At 38.3% G+C, this 13,798-nt stretch overlaps 1 protein-coding gene across 2 annotated transcripts in view; it reads right to left on the minus strand.

Moving 5' to 3' along the window:
* THSD7A (thrombospondin type 1 domain containing 7A) overlaps positions 1-13,798 on the minus strand; it is a 356,792-nt gene that overhangs the window by 129,759 nt on the left and 213,235 nt on the right. For both annotated transcript variants that reach the window (XM_053655065.1, XM_037167342.2), the window contains exons 5-6: positions 13,427-13,582; positions 11,869-12,081 (exon numbers count right to left, since the gene is read on the minus strand). In XM_053655065.1, coding sequence (XP_053511040.1) covers positions 11,869-12,081; positions 13,427-13,582 — 369 coding nt within the window. The remainder of the gene's footprint in view (positions 1-11,868; positions 12,082-13,426; positions 13,583-13,798) is intronic.

Here is a 13,798-nt window from a genome sequence, read left to right on the forward strand (position 1 = left end):
AACAATTTGATTACACGCTTTCCCAAAGCCCACTAGATAGTGAGTGCTTGCTGGGCAGAAACTGTCATCATTAATAGGAATATCACCAGCACAAGCTGCAGTGACCGAATCAGAGCAGGCACAATAAATGTTGTGGGATGAATGAATGAATGAATGAATGAGTCTAGGTAGTCTTAGAAATTCATCCAATGTTCAAACTAATTCTAAACTTTGTTAATGAGATTAGAACTTCTCTAGAGGGTTCTAGTTCTCTCACGGAATGCAGCCATCTGCTGGGTTTTGTCTTAGAAAAGCCCAGAGGATGCTCCCTGCATAAATTTCTTATTTAAAACTCCTAATACAGTTTTGGATCAAAGTTGACACTTTGGAATCATAATGAAAAATATCAGGCAGGTATTTTGTGACATTAAATCATTTCTATCATCTTGTCAGCAATGATTTCCAGCAATGGGATGTTCTAATTTTTTAAAGGTAGAAGACAATAAGAAGAAAAAAAAATCTTAGAACAATAGTGACAAAAATAAAAAAAAAGACATCTTGAGGCCCTTTAGACACTCCACAGTTTCTGCTGGCAAGGACAATGATTTTTTAGTAACAGATTATCAAATGCTCTGCAAGAGACAAAACAAATCTCTCTTCTTCCAACCAAATTGTCACCTGCATTTTTTCTACTGAGAAACCTTTGATAGTAATTAACTTCTTTTGGAAAGGCCACATTAGACTCTTCTTTTATATAATGTAGGGATTTTGCAAATGTTGTCAGACATTCTTTTAAAAATAAAAGAGAGTGACTAACTGATTGTAGGTGAATTTAGTATACATACACCTACAATAGTCGCTGAAAAATAGCAGCTCAGGCAGCCACTCATTCACAGCAGGCACTTTCTAATCTCTTCCTGTAGCAGACCTCTTTTGGGGTAAAAATAATGAAGAGACTTTTTTACTGGTTGAAATAATGGCTTTGGGTAATAATTAAAAGTGGTGTCAGGTGAAGACAGATCCAATGGCTCAAATGACACCGATACCTCCATCTCTCCTCCTGCCTTTTATATTTGCAACTTTCTGTAGTAACTCTGGAGAGCTCCAGCAACTGCTTTTGTTATTTCTGCACAAATTCTTGGGTGTATTCCCTCCTGCTAGCTCAAACTGGTGTCTGCTCATCCTTAAAGCAATCACAATGGCCAGATACATGGGTTACAGCGCTGGTGGGGAAACAGGATCATCCCAGGAAGCCTTGTGAATAGGTTTAGGGGATGGGTGACTTTCTCAAAGAAAAATCAGAGGCACAGTTGATATGAGAAGAGAACCAATAAGTGTTGAGGAAGCATGAAATCTGTAATTAATATAGATCTTTAAAAATTTTTATCAATTTAGCAGTCTATTTTGGTAAAAGAGTTATACTTTTAAGGTATAAGAGCAAATATTAAAAATTTTTACCACTTAATTTATTTAAGTTTTCTACTTCTGTGTAGCCTATTGGCCAAACTGAAAGTGGAGAAAATGCACTGCATTAACCTTGTGTCTTCTTACACTACATGCCTTGTTTCAACAATAGGTACCCATAAAAGAAATCTCAGATTGAGAATCACAGGTAAAGAGCATCTCCTGCATCATTTCCTAATGTGGATTACAAGTGAGTTTTTTTGGAAGATACAGTTTCCCCAGCTCCCATTTAATGCAGTGCTTACTACCGGCAGTCTTGAAGTTCAAAGATTGCTACAGCTTTCTTTTCTCATTATATTTAATTGCCATTCTACGTCAGTATTTCCTGATCTTATATAAATCAACTTATGTCCAATTTCTGGCCATAGTCAATGACTTATCTCCCTAAGAAAAGAAAAATGCAGTTTCCTGATATGACTCACTCAGTGCGATAGTTTGGTCATGCAAATAGAAAAATGCACATTCATAATCTACTTGAAAATGAAAATGTTACAATAATTAATTTTCATAGATTTGGTGAAACTCAAATAATCCTAATTATCTTCAGAAGACATTACTGATCAATAAGTTGAATCAATAATGTATCAAGCGAAAAACAAAATGTAATTCAGAGATCTGTTTCACTTGTAAAACAAGTTAAAATACTTCTACTATGAAAATTTACTGTTATATACTTATTTTACAATAGCTAAAAGAATAAGAAGCAGGCACCCATTTCTTTAAAGCCATATACAAATTCTCTTAAAATAAGCAAATTTATGAAGGTCTTATTATAGCATATTTATGAGGGTGCTATTTAATAAAATAAATGAGATAGACTATACATCATTTGACCGGTATAGGTAAGTAGTAAAATTCTTATCCTTAGCCAAACAAAAAAAAAGTCTTTGTGTGCTTAGTTACCTTTTTTTTTACTATTGATCTCAATGAATACTTCACTCGTATTTATTATGCATCAGGCACAATTCTTGGCATTGTACATATACTGACTCATTCATACTCTAAAATAATATTATGTGTGGGTGTTGTACTATCCTTCTTTCATAGACAACAAAACGTAATCATAGATGATTTAAATAACTTGCCAAAGCAAGTGGTTAGCATTTGAACATGTGTACTCTCTGCTGCAATAACTGGGTTCTAGAAAACTGAATCTCAACACAAAACAGTCTAATGACAAAGTGCTGTGAGAGAAATCTTTCAGATTGTAGGTTTTTATACACACGGTTTATCTTTTTTCTCTTTTTGCAAATGCTCTTTTGCTCTGTCTACTAGAACTGGAGTAAAAGAATTTGAAGGCATTTTGAGATGGTAATAGAGGGTGCAACTTGGTCTCCAGCTTTACGTGACATCTGGTAAGCAAAGTCTGAATTTTCAGTTAAAGCAATAACAGTTTACTTAAGGAGAAATCAAGTCATTTTTCTGAAAAGATGTGATGTTTAGGGATAAAAGGAAGCAAGAATTTAGTGATGAATCAGAAATTTACTGACAATCTGTTATATAGAGCACAGTGTTAGGAAATAGGTGTACAGAAATAAGTCATGACCACTACTCCATGGTAACTAACAGGATAGAGGGGAGAATAGGTAACAGCAATGCATAAATAACCAAATTCTGCAAAGCATACCATGATGTAATAAGAGACAAACAAAGCAATTGGTAAAACAGGCAAACTAAGATTGGGGGAGACATTCTGTAATTCCCAAACGGCTATGAACTTTATGGAGAAGGCAACAGGAAACCAGGAAGAGATTTTAAGCGGCCAAATAACATGACAACAGAGACAGGATTTTTGGTGGGAGACCTGTAATCCCAGAGAGGAAAACCTGATCCCTGGATACCAATATCTCTATTAACAACTGTATTTTACTGCATACAATATGCACTTTTTGCCCATATTTTTTGAGGAAAAAATAAGGATGCTCATTATACACAGGTAGTAATAATTCCGTATGTATAGATGTTTTTAATTCTTTTGTTTATGCTTATGCATTATAAGTGTAGCTCTAGAAAAAATAATGATATCTGTATGCAAAATAATACCCTGGAACATGATAATTGGTCTTGTTTCTGAATATAAATAATAAAAAATTGAATTAAAAAGTTAAAATGAAAGGTTTTTTTCCTGAAAGTTTGCACCAAAAACACAAGTGGGCATTATACAGGGTAGCACATTATACATGGCAAAATACACAGTGACTGCCTTGGTTCTTCCCAGACAAGGAGTTTAGTTATTTTAAACTAGCACCTCCCTTCCCACTGTTGCAACCCTTACCAAAGCTTCACTTCCATCCCTGAATACCTGCAACAGCGTCTTCACTTCTCTACTCCTTTAACGCTTCATCTCAACAAAGCAATATGAATTGTTCTTTAAAAATGTAAGCCAGTTTTGGTCACTCCCCTGCTCAGACCCTCCAATAGTTTATATTGTATGATTTATTTCCCTTTTCCTCTCCAAAAAACTCCATAATTAAAAGGTAGCATTAAACTATTTCTTTTGAAGTGCACAGAAGAGAATTTATGACAAATGGGGAGAAAAACAGCTCCTCTGAAATTAACAGCTCAAAGTAGATTTGTAAAAAAAAAATAGCCACGCCCCAACTTCTGAACCCAAGAAGATACGTCTATATTTAAACCAGGTGCAGATTATAAGATAAATTGTGAACTTTAAACCTGATGGTACAGTTGCGTGAAGACCTCGGTGGCCCTTGGTGGAGAGGAATTATATTTTGCTGTGGAGGAGGAAAACAAGTGTGACCAGAGAGTGGACCACAGTAAATTAAATTCTTTGCCATTATTCTTTGTAATGTTTCTCATCAGGAGGTAGTCTATTCTCTACCCATTACATCTGAGTTGTCACTGTGATTTTCTTTGACCAATGGAAGGTGACAAGAATGACACTGTAGAAGTTCGGGGGCCTCTCACCTTTTCTGTATTTGTCCTGTTAAAGCAGTGCCCTAAAACCACTATGTTAAAAAGCTGGTCTAGCTTACTGGAGGGTGGGAGGCCACGTGCAGAATCCTCAGTATGCCTCAGCAGACAGCACCAACGGCAAAGCAGGGCAGGGAGGCCAGCTTGGAGCTTCCAGTCACATCCCAGCCTCTACCAGTGAGCCCAGAGGACACCTGAACAGAAACTTCCCCAAATCATGAGACATTCTAACTGGTTTTGGGTTCAGCCAGTGAGTTTGGAGATAGTGTATAAACCAGCAATAGTTAAATGACACTTGGCCTGAGAGGGAGAAAGGCAACCAGAGGGAATATAAATAAACAAGGCTCAGGGAAGACAAAGTCCAACGGAAGATAAGAGATAAGCAGAGTCAAAAACAGACAACAAGGTGCCTGCTGATGTAAGCAATGAGATGCATCTGTTTGTTTTAGTAGTTAAACTCCTGCCTAGTTTGATTGAAATGTATGCTTTCTGCCCATACAAGCCTTTTTCACTGACCCAGCTATGGAACAACTAGCTCCCTCCCCTAAGTTGTTAAGGCATTTGACCACCTATGATAAAGTGCAAGGCTATTTTCTCTCACAGTTGCCATTTGAAATGGCAGCTAACACTTCCCGGGAAATCCATATCATTATCTCATTAAGTGATAAGTAAATTACTGGTTACTCAAGTTTCATCTGAGGTTTCTGCTAAATCGACACTACTTTAAAAAAGAAAACTCTTTCCAAAACTCTAGTCTTTGGTAAGGCGTTGCTATGCAAAAGAACATTGGTTCAATCCTGAAAGGTTTCTTTACAAACCAAAAGCACACACATGCACAAAGCAGACAGATTGGGGCATGTGATGCCAAGGCCAAAGGAAAATTGTGACTACCACAAACCAACAGTGAAGAATAACCTATTGCCTTAAATTAAAAAAAAATCATCTTTACAACAAATTGAATAGAGAATCTCAATCCAATTACAGGAAACAAACTCCTACCAACAGTGATAGGAGATCCTAACTGTAAAGTAAGAGACCTTAGATTTAAGCATAATATTCAACCTAATTATATTCCAAGCACATTAAATGGTGTAGCATTCTACAGGAAGGAAACTTAGTTGATTTATTGCTTAAATTATGGAAAAACAACTCAGTTATAGAGCATATTCATGCATTTAAAAGATCAGCTTTTCCATGTAATGGCTGTGTAATTGGTGTTAAGAAGCAGATTTCAGTTCCAGAGAGTGATCATGCTCCTGAAATTGCGCTCTCACCCAGCTCTGCACATAACAATTGATGTTCTCTACCTTGCTTCTTTGTTCCCTCTGCTCTTACTGGTTTCTCCTGGGAGCTCATGCTTAATACACCTTGTGTATCCTAATCCTTGACCTGGCTTTTGGTTGTAGGAAAGATTATTTATGTCCTCAATCAGTCAAAATATTAGCCTCAATGATAAACCCTGTAATTTCTCTCTATCTATTCCTTGTGCTTCGCTGCTCCTTTCATCCTAATCCCACATTCCTCTAACCACTCCAAACTGTTATTCTTTAATAAATATATGTGAACAAATTACTTTAGTGTTTCTACAATTTATAAATCAGATACAGCTTTTACTACAAGGCTTAAAATAAAATAGAGCAGTACCTTGCCCCATCCATTCCCACACTGAGTCCTGTTTCAAGAAGTAAAAACTGTCAATAGTTTTTAAATAGACACTTTTAGCATTATTTTATTTTTAATTTTTTCAATTACAGTCCATATTCAATGTTACTTTGTGTTATTTTCAGGTGGATAGCGTAGGGGCCAATCACATACTTCACAAAGTTCCTCTGACATTTCCAGCCCCCAACTAGAACCACACACAGCTACCACGATGCTATTGACCGTATGTCCTATGCTGCACCCATATCCCCAGGGCCACTCTGTAACCCCCCTCTGTGACTCTCAGTCCCTTCACCTTTTCCACACAGCTCCCCAACCCCACTCCCCTCTTTCAACCATCAGTCTGTTCTCTGTAAGTACAAATCTGTCTCTGTTTGTTCACATATCGTTGTTTAGATTCCACATGTAAGTGCAATCATATGGTATTTGTTTTTCTCTGGTGACTTATTTCACTTAGTATAATACCCTCTGGGTCCATCCACACTGCAAAATGGTAAGATTTCCTTCTTTTTTATGGCCAAGTAAGTAATAAACAATTGTATATATGTACCACCATTTTTTTACCCACTTGTCTATTGATGAGCATTTAGGTTGCTTCCATATCTTGGTAAAAAACACTGGAATTAGTTCTGGCTGGTGTAGCTCAGTGGATTGAGGCCACCTGCGAACCAAAGGGTCACTGGTTTAATTCCCAGTCAGGGCACATGCCTGGGTTGCAGGCCAGGTCCCCAGTAGGGGGCACACAAGAGGCAACCACACATGGATGTTTCTCTCCCTCTCTTTCTCCTTCCCTTCCCCTCTGTCTAAAAATAAATAAATAAAATCTTTTTTAAAAAGCCTAATAAACACTGGAATTAACATAAGGGTGCATAAATTCTTTCAAATTAGTGTTTTGGGTTTCTTCAGATATAAACCCAGAAGTAGCAGCTGTGGAACTGGATCATGTCAGTTCCATTTTTAATGTATTGAGAAACGCAGGTGTTTATTCCTGTATAAACCTCAACATGTAAAACTGATATGCTCTTATATTCCTCTCAATACTGAATACATGAGAAAACGAAGTAAGACATGAACTACTTGGGTGAAAAAATAATATTCAGGCCTTCCCTTCTCCCTAGTCACATGTGGATACTACCTCATTCCAGAAGAAGCAAAGTGGTGGGAAAATTTTCAGAAAAACTAAGCAGTCACATGACAAGCCAGTACTATGAATATTAAAATTATCTTCACCCATCTTTCATGTGGTAAGTGTTTTTGTCACTTCTGGCAATAGGCAGAAATGTTTCCAAAAAGAGGCAAAAGAACTTCCTTGAAAGGCTTGCCTCAGTGTTGATCTCATTATGTTCTAATCATAGGTCTCCTTCAGCATTACCCAAATCTAGCCAGTTTGCTGGGGGTCTTTGGGTAACAGAGCTGGGTTTTAGGCGTCACCCAAACAACCCTTTTGTCATTTTGGCACAGTGATTTACAACCTTCCCTGAACAGCAGAACCATCTGGGAAGCTGCATAAAAATGCAGTTCTTTGGAACTTGCCTTCACAGGTCGTAACTCACTGTGGGTCTGTCAGTAAGACTTAGGAATCTGATTTTACAGCACACTTTTAAGGAGATTCTAATATTGCAATATCTAGGACACTCTTTGCAAAAACAGATCTAGCAGCTCTAAGGATAAATTGAAAAAATATTTGCATATAATGAATTCTTATACATATGACCCCATGTCATACCTATTTATAGACAACTCACAGACAACTAATAGTATTAATATTATAATTCTATCTGTGCATGAGGAACTGGTTGGCAGACGTTCTTAATAATACACTATTTTTTAACCATGGTAATATGACACAATTGTGTGTTACACTCAGGTTTTAGGTGTAAATGACATTTAAACTAAGTTAGCTTTTTAAACAAGCAAGTTAGAGTTAGTCGAGGCTATCCATATAATAATGATATTTCCCTTTATTTGAATTTTTAAAAGATTTTATTTCTTTATTTTTAGAGAGAGGGGAAGGGAGAGAGAGAGAGGAGGAAACATCAATGTGTGTCCCCTACTTTTGGGGACACACACTTTTGTGCGTCCCCTACTGGGGACCTGGCCCACAACCCAGGCATGCGCCCTGACTGGGAATCAACTGGTGACCCTTTGGTTTTCGGGACAGCACTCAATTCCCTGAGCCACACCAACCAGGGCCCTTTATTTGAATTCTGATGTGCTTTACCCAGTGGAAGAGGTGGGGGTTGAACCAGAGCCCCGATGCTTTAAGAAAGGCAGAACGCCCTGAAGTCTGGGCCATCACTGCTGTTACTATGGAGGCTGTGTGATGATGAACGGTGTGTCCATTTATTTCCATAGAAATATAATTTTTTTGTTTCATAAAAAATCTGTGTTAGGTATAAATATGAGTCATGTACATCATTGCTCCTGATTATGTTAACTTTTACTGATGTGAACAAAAAATAAGAAAGGTAGGAAGTTGCAGGCATTTTGAAAACACTGAGGTTCACTGCTTTACAAAGCAGAACCCACAATAAAACCACAACACTGTGGTTTTGAAATTCACAAAGTGCGCCGATGCTCTGATACGTGAAAGAGAGCACGTGATAACAAAATACGGATGGTGTCATTTGTTTTTTTTTCCAATGGAGGGGAGGAAAATACATAAACAATATTTGGTATATGGCCTCCAGTAATCAATAAGACAATAGATTTCCCCCCTGCTTTCAGCCTAATAGTCTTGCTTTGTTCTCTAACCAACCAGTTTGGGTAACAACACACTCTTGCCTCACCAAATTTACACCTTTAAATAAAACAAATGCATATTTCGCACACATAAAATTGAAGTAGGGAAGGTTTGGGTTTTCTCACTGACACGGCACCCTCCAGATCCAACACTGGCCCCACCCATGTCAGCACCGGACCTTCGGAGTGGGTCCTGGGTTTGTGCTCAGGATCCAGAACTGCTCTCTCGAGCATCGTTAAATTATGAGTGGTATTTTTTCTAGTGCACATCACATGTTTCTGAATTCTCTTTCGTGCATTTTTGTTATACTTCCCTGTCAGAGAATTTACACGGTACTCTTCCTGGGTGCTCTCACAATTCTCCCCTCTTCCTGCTCCTTAGAAGATGGTTGGAAAATGGAAACAATAAATGAATAGATAAATAAATTAGTTAATTAATAATTAATTTTAAAACACCAGCAAATCCTAACGATCTCTGGCAGCCTTGAAAAAGAATATTTCAGGAAAAAATGCTTTGAGGTCATCAACAAGGTTACAAATTTGTGAGGAACGTGGGAGAAAAAAGTCATTTTATTATTTGTTATATTCATGGGCTCTAATTCTCCATTTCCCTAGTTAAGCTTCAACTTAATTCTAAAACAAAATCTATAGCCACAGCCAGGCCTGAAGGTGGAGACTGTACAACTAATCAGCTTTAATTCCCTGGGTTCGATTTAATTACAAAACAACATTTGGTGCAGCTGCTAAACACTTACTCGGTGGCCGACCACATGGTGATGATGCTGGAGCAGTGTTTACAGCTCTCCAGCTCTTGCTCTGATTCCATCAGCTCAATTATGGTTCAATTGTATATGAATTTGAACAGCCTCTAGGATATATAATAATAGGGATTTTTCTTGGTTTTATACACCTCTGTAGCTGAGCCAGTTAAAATATTGAGCTGCACTGCAACTAATTAATGTCAGGAGGTAAAATTTAATGATGAGAGAGATGTACTGATAAAGGACAATGATAAAAATTGAATATCAATACCACGCATCTTACCCTTTGTAATTTGTGCTGTCTGTGAAACAGACAAAGTGAAATCAGCTTGTGTATACTGTGAGTTATCAATTTGCCTTTTAAGTTGTCACACAAGTTACTTTTCAATATAACCAGACATAGCTAACTCACTCTCTCCTTCCTCCTTCACATTGCACAATTCAATTTAGGAGGTGAGTATTTGTGTTACAAAATATTTTAGCTAACAAAATTAGAATTAACCAGTCATACTTTTAAAACAACCAGTTTCTCTAGAATATTTAAAATACACTCAATTTGCACAAACATTCAGGAATATCACTGAAGTAAGTGAGATCTGATTTTTCGTCTGATAATATTTGGGCAGAAATCTCACATGTAATGAACTTTGCATCTTAGCATTTTTAATTTTTATTTTAGGTTACCCAAATATACCTTTTACCAAATGTAGGATCCCAGGTCCTCCCTAGGTCTGAAGGAGGATAAAAAGAAATTATTTGAATTGAGGGGGGGAAAATCAAGAAGTAGTATCAGTAGGGAGTCACTAATGACAGCAACTCAGCACATAACGCAGAGCGCCATCCAATCCAAATTAGGATTTGAAGTGGGTGTACACCTGCAACAGAATGCATTTTTTTGCTTTCTTTTTCCCTGGATGTCAATCTCCTTCTGTTCTTTCCCTTTAGGATAGAACTAGATAAAAGTTGAAGAGAGGATACATCATAGCTAATTATATTTGCAGAGAAAAAAAGCAGAATATACAAAATTCACTGTAAATGCCCTGGAGCAATAATCCTTTTCTGCACCTGCTATCCTCAGGTGGCGATTTGGATTTTACCTGGTGCTGTCCTGCATGACTACCTTGGACCCTGGACCAAGAGCACACTGTACGTTTCAAAGTTGAAAGGCTAATATCTCAGTACTAAGAGACATGTTCTTACCCCAGAGAGTACCTTTCTCTCCCGAACAGTGACTGCCTCACAGGAGGCAACGATTCTGCAAGGGCGAGGGAAATAGGATGGACGGAACTGTGATGGTTACCAGATATTCTAGTGCCCTGGAGAGGGCGCTAGAATGTTTTCACGTGTGCTGTAAAGAGCACAGACGGTCAAACCAGGGGTACCTGGGGCTTGGTGCTCACGCTGCTCTGCTGTGTAGAGCCACGGGATTTGAGAGTAATAGGGGACCTTAGGGAAGATGTGAGCCAGAGGTTTTAAACTGTGTCTGGGGAAATTCTGTTTCCTAAGTGTGACTCAGCAATGGCTAAAGAGTAAGGGGATCTCCTGAAAACAGTATGAGCACTCTTGGAGAGAGTGTGAAAATCTTATGTCACCACTTACAAGACAGGATAGTTTATCAAACAAAAGTCAGTTGTAGAAATCCAAGGTCATTTCTGTGGTTCAGGAAAAAACCTTGTGGAAAATCACCATCCCAGTGGCTCAATGACATTCCTAGAGGGGACACTCCCAGAGCCCGGAAGGTTGACTCAGGAACTCTAGGGTGAGAGAGCCCTGGGGGATCCAGAATCTGGAAATTAAATTATAGCACTAAGATATAATATCAGGGTGGGGAAAATAAAGGCTTCTCAAGACGAGCTAACCAATGCTTACAACCCTTCTCATTTTCTATGGAAATTAGAAAAAATACCACTTAGAAAAATGTAACCTTTTCTTGCTATGTAAAAAATTGACAATTTAATACATTATTGGCCTAATGATGATTTAACTTTTATTATATATTACTTGTTTTTAAATTAAGAAATATCCTGCGGTTGTTCAAAGAACCTTTCTACTGTCATGAAAGGAAGGAAGGAAGGCAAGAAAGAAAGAAAAAGAAACTAAGAAAGAAAGAAGGAAGGAAGGAAGGAAGGAAGGAAGGAAGGAAGGAAGGAAGGAAGGAAGGAAGGAAGGAAGGAAGGAAGGAAGGGCATGACTTATGAAAAGAAGCAGCAGCTATTTTTGTGTTTGTAAATGGCACCAATTGTGATGAGAGAAAATGAGATTTTAACACGAGGTAAAGCATGGGGTTAGACAGACATTTATAGAAGCAGGACAGGTACATCTGCCTCACCATCACTGTTGATGCAGACAACCTCTTGAACTTGAGTGCCTGGACCACACTCTTTTCCATTATCTGGCTCACAGTCTCCAAGCCTCACTGCTTTCCACTCATAGCAGGATGGTTCCTCACAGGGAATGGCTTCCAGTAAGTGAGGGCAGTTCCCGATGCCCCCAGAGCCTCCGGTGGGCTCATTCGTAATGCGCCGCTTCCTCAGTTTGAAACCTGCATTGTGGGGGAAGGAACATATTTATTGTTACCTTCCTGGGTTGGATATTGCAGAAGGCTGAATGAAACCCTGAATGAAAGCAGGTAGAGTTGTTTCTGCTTTAATCACTGGTACATCCCCAAGCTCTAGCTTAATGTGAGCTCATTAATAATTATTAAATACATCAATGAATGAATACACGGAATGACCAATAAGAAACTTTTGGTGTTAGGTTACTATAGTAGAAATAAGACAAGACATGCCTAGTGTCTCCCATCACCCCCAGGGCTGGAGTGGGTGGGGAGGGTGGGGAGAGAGAGAAAGATAGGTACATCTAGACTGATTTTGCTTGACTTGGAAAGTCTGTAGTTATAAGATATTCAAAGAAACAATGAGCTATTTAGAAAGATTCAGGACCAGGCAAAAGTGCTGTTACTCTGAATTCTTCGACACTAGACCCCACGATCAAATCTGAAAAGAAACCTCTGATAAGTTGGATAGTCCCAGAGAAACTGTCTCTCTGAGACTTTGTTGATTTCAGACTCCCGGGGAATTTGAATTAGGGACATACACCATCTGGCTCTGATGGGGAGTATTCAAAGTCCTTCTTGGTGCCTTAGCAGCACCTAAATATTGCCTTTCCGGGCAATGTACAATAAAACTAATGTCTGTTTATTGCTATGTGCACATATTAGAATCAGTAGGACCACTGTCCTTTAAAACAAAACAGGAAATGATTTTAATTTCTAGATCATGTTAAAATTACCCCACAATGCCTACCGCATGATAAACTATGCATTTGATCTACTCTCCTTAGATACGTCATTTGTGCCATAAAAGCAATGGCATTTTGTTTTGGTTTTACCTTTAAAGGAATGAGGTCTGTTTATTAGGCACTAGCTATAGGTCCGGCATTGAATTAGATCTTTGTTTATGATCTCATTAAATCTTCAGAGAAAATTTGGGTGGCAGAAATTATTGCATCCTCCTTCCAGATAAGGGGGTAAAGATTTAGATTAGTTAATCACCATATCTAAACACTGTGGGACTGAGTAGGTTTTCCAATCCAGATCTGTTTCCCACCATAGTTCATAGTAACACCTGCATAAAATTGCCTTAGAAGTTCTCCATCTGTTGTCTAAATTAACAAGGATCTCGCCTACTTTCTTCAGTTTTAATCCTCTAGGAACATCACCAGAGCAGGTTTATTCATCTTTTGCAATTAATACTCTTTAGCCATGCTAGAAATTATCACAAATAAATAATTACAAGCAACACAGAGTAACATTTCAAGATAATTCATGGTTTGATTCAATTGATGGGAGTTTTAAGGTTCCATGCAGTCATGTTAATAGCACATACCTTTTTTGCCTTGCTGGTCGCTACAGTTTTCATAAGTGCAAGGTCCCCAGGCTGACCAAGGCGAAACCTCACATTCGACTGGACAAGGAATGTGGCACAGCTGTGTGGTGTTGGGGTCAGGGCCAGTGCATAATTTCAAATCCACTGGTTTTGAGGCTGTTTAGAGAAAAATACAGAGATTCCTTAAGAATTAAACAAACTATCATGGTCAACAATCAGACTGTTCTTCATTTATGGAAAAGAGAAATGTTTAAAAAGTGCCACCACGACATTATTCCAAAGTTTCTCAGCTACACACTGAAAATAGAAGGAGAAGGAGTGGGGAAAGCGGCAGGATGGTGTGGTCCAAGGGAACGGACCAGAGGCCCCGCA

The sequence above is a fragment of the Artibeus jamaicensis genome, unplaced genomic scaffold (genome assembly GCF_021234435.1).
Source record: "Artibeus jamaicensis isolate MK-2021 breed Jamaican fruit bat unplaced genomic scaffold, CSHL_Jam_final contig_923, whole genome shotgun sequence".
Lineage (NCBI taxonomy): Eukaryota > Metazoa > Chordata > Mammalia > Chiroptera > Phyllostomidae > Artibeus > Artibeus jamaicensis.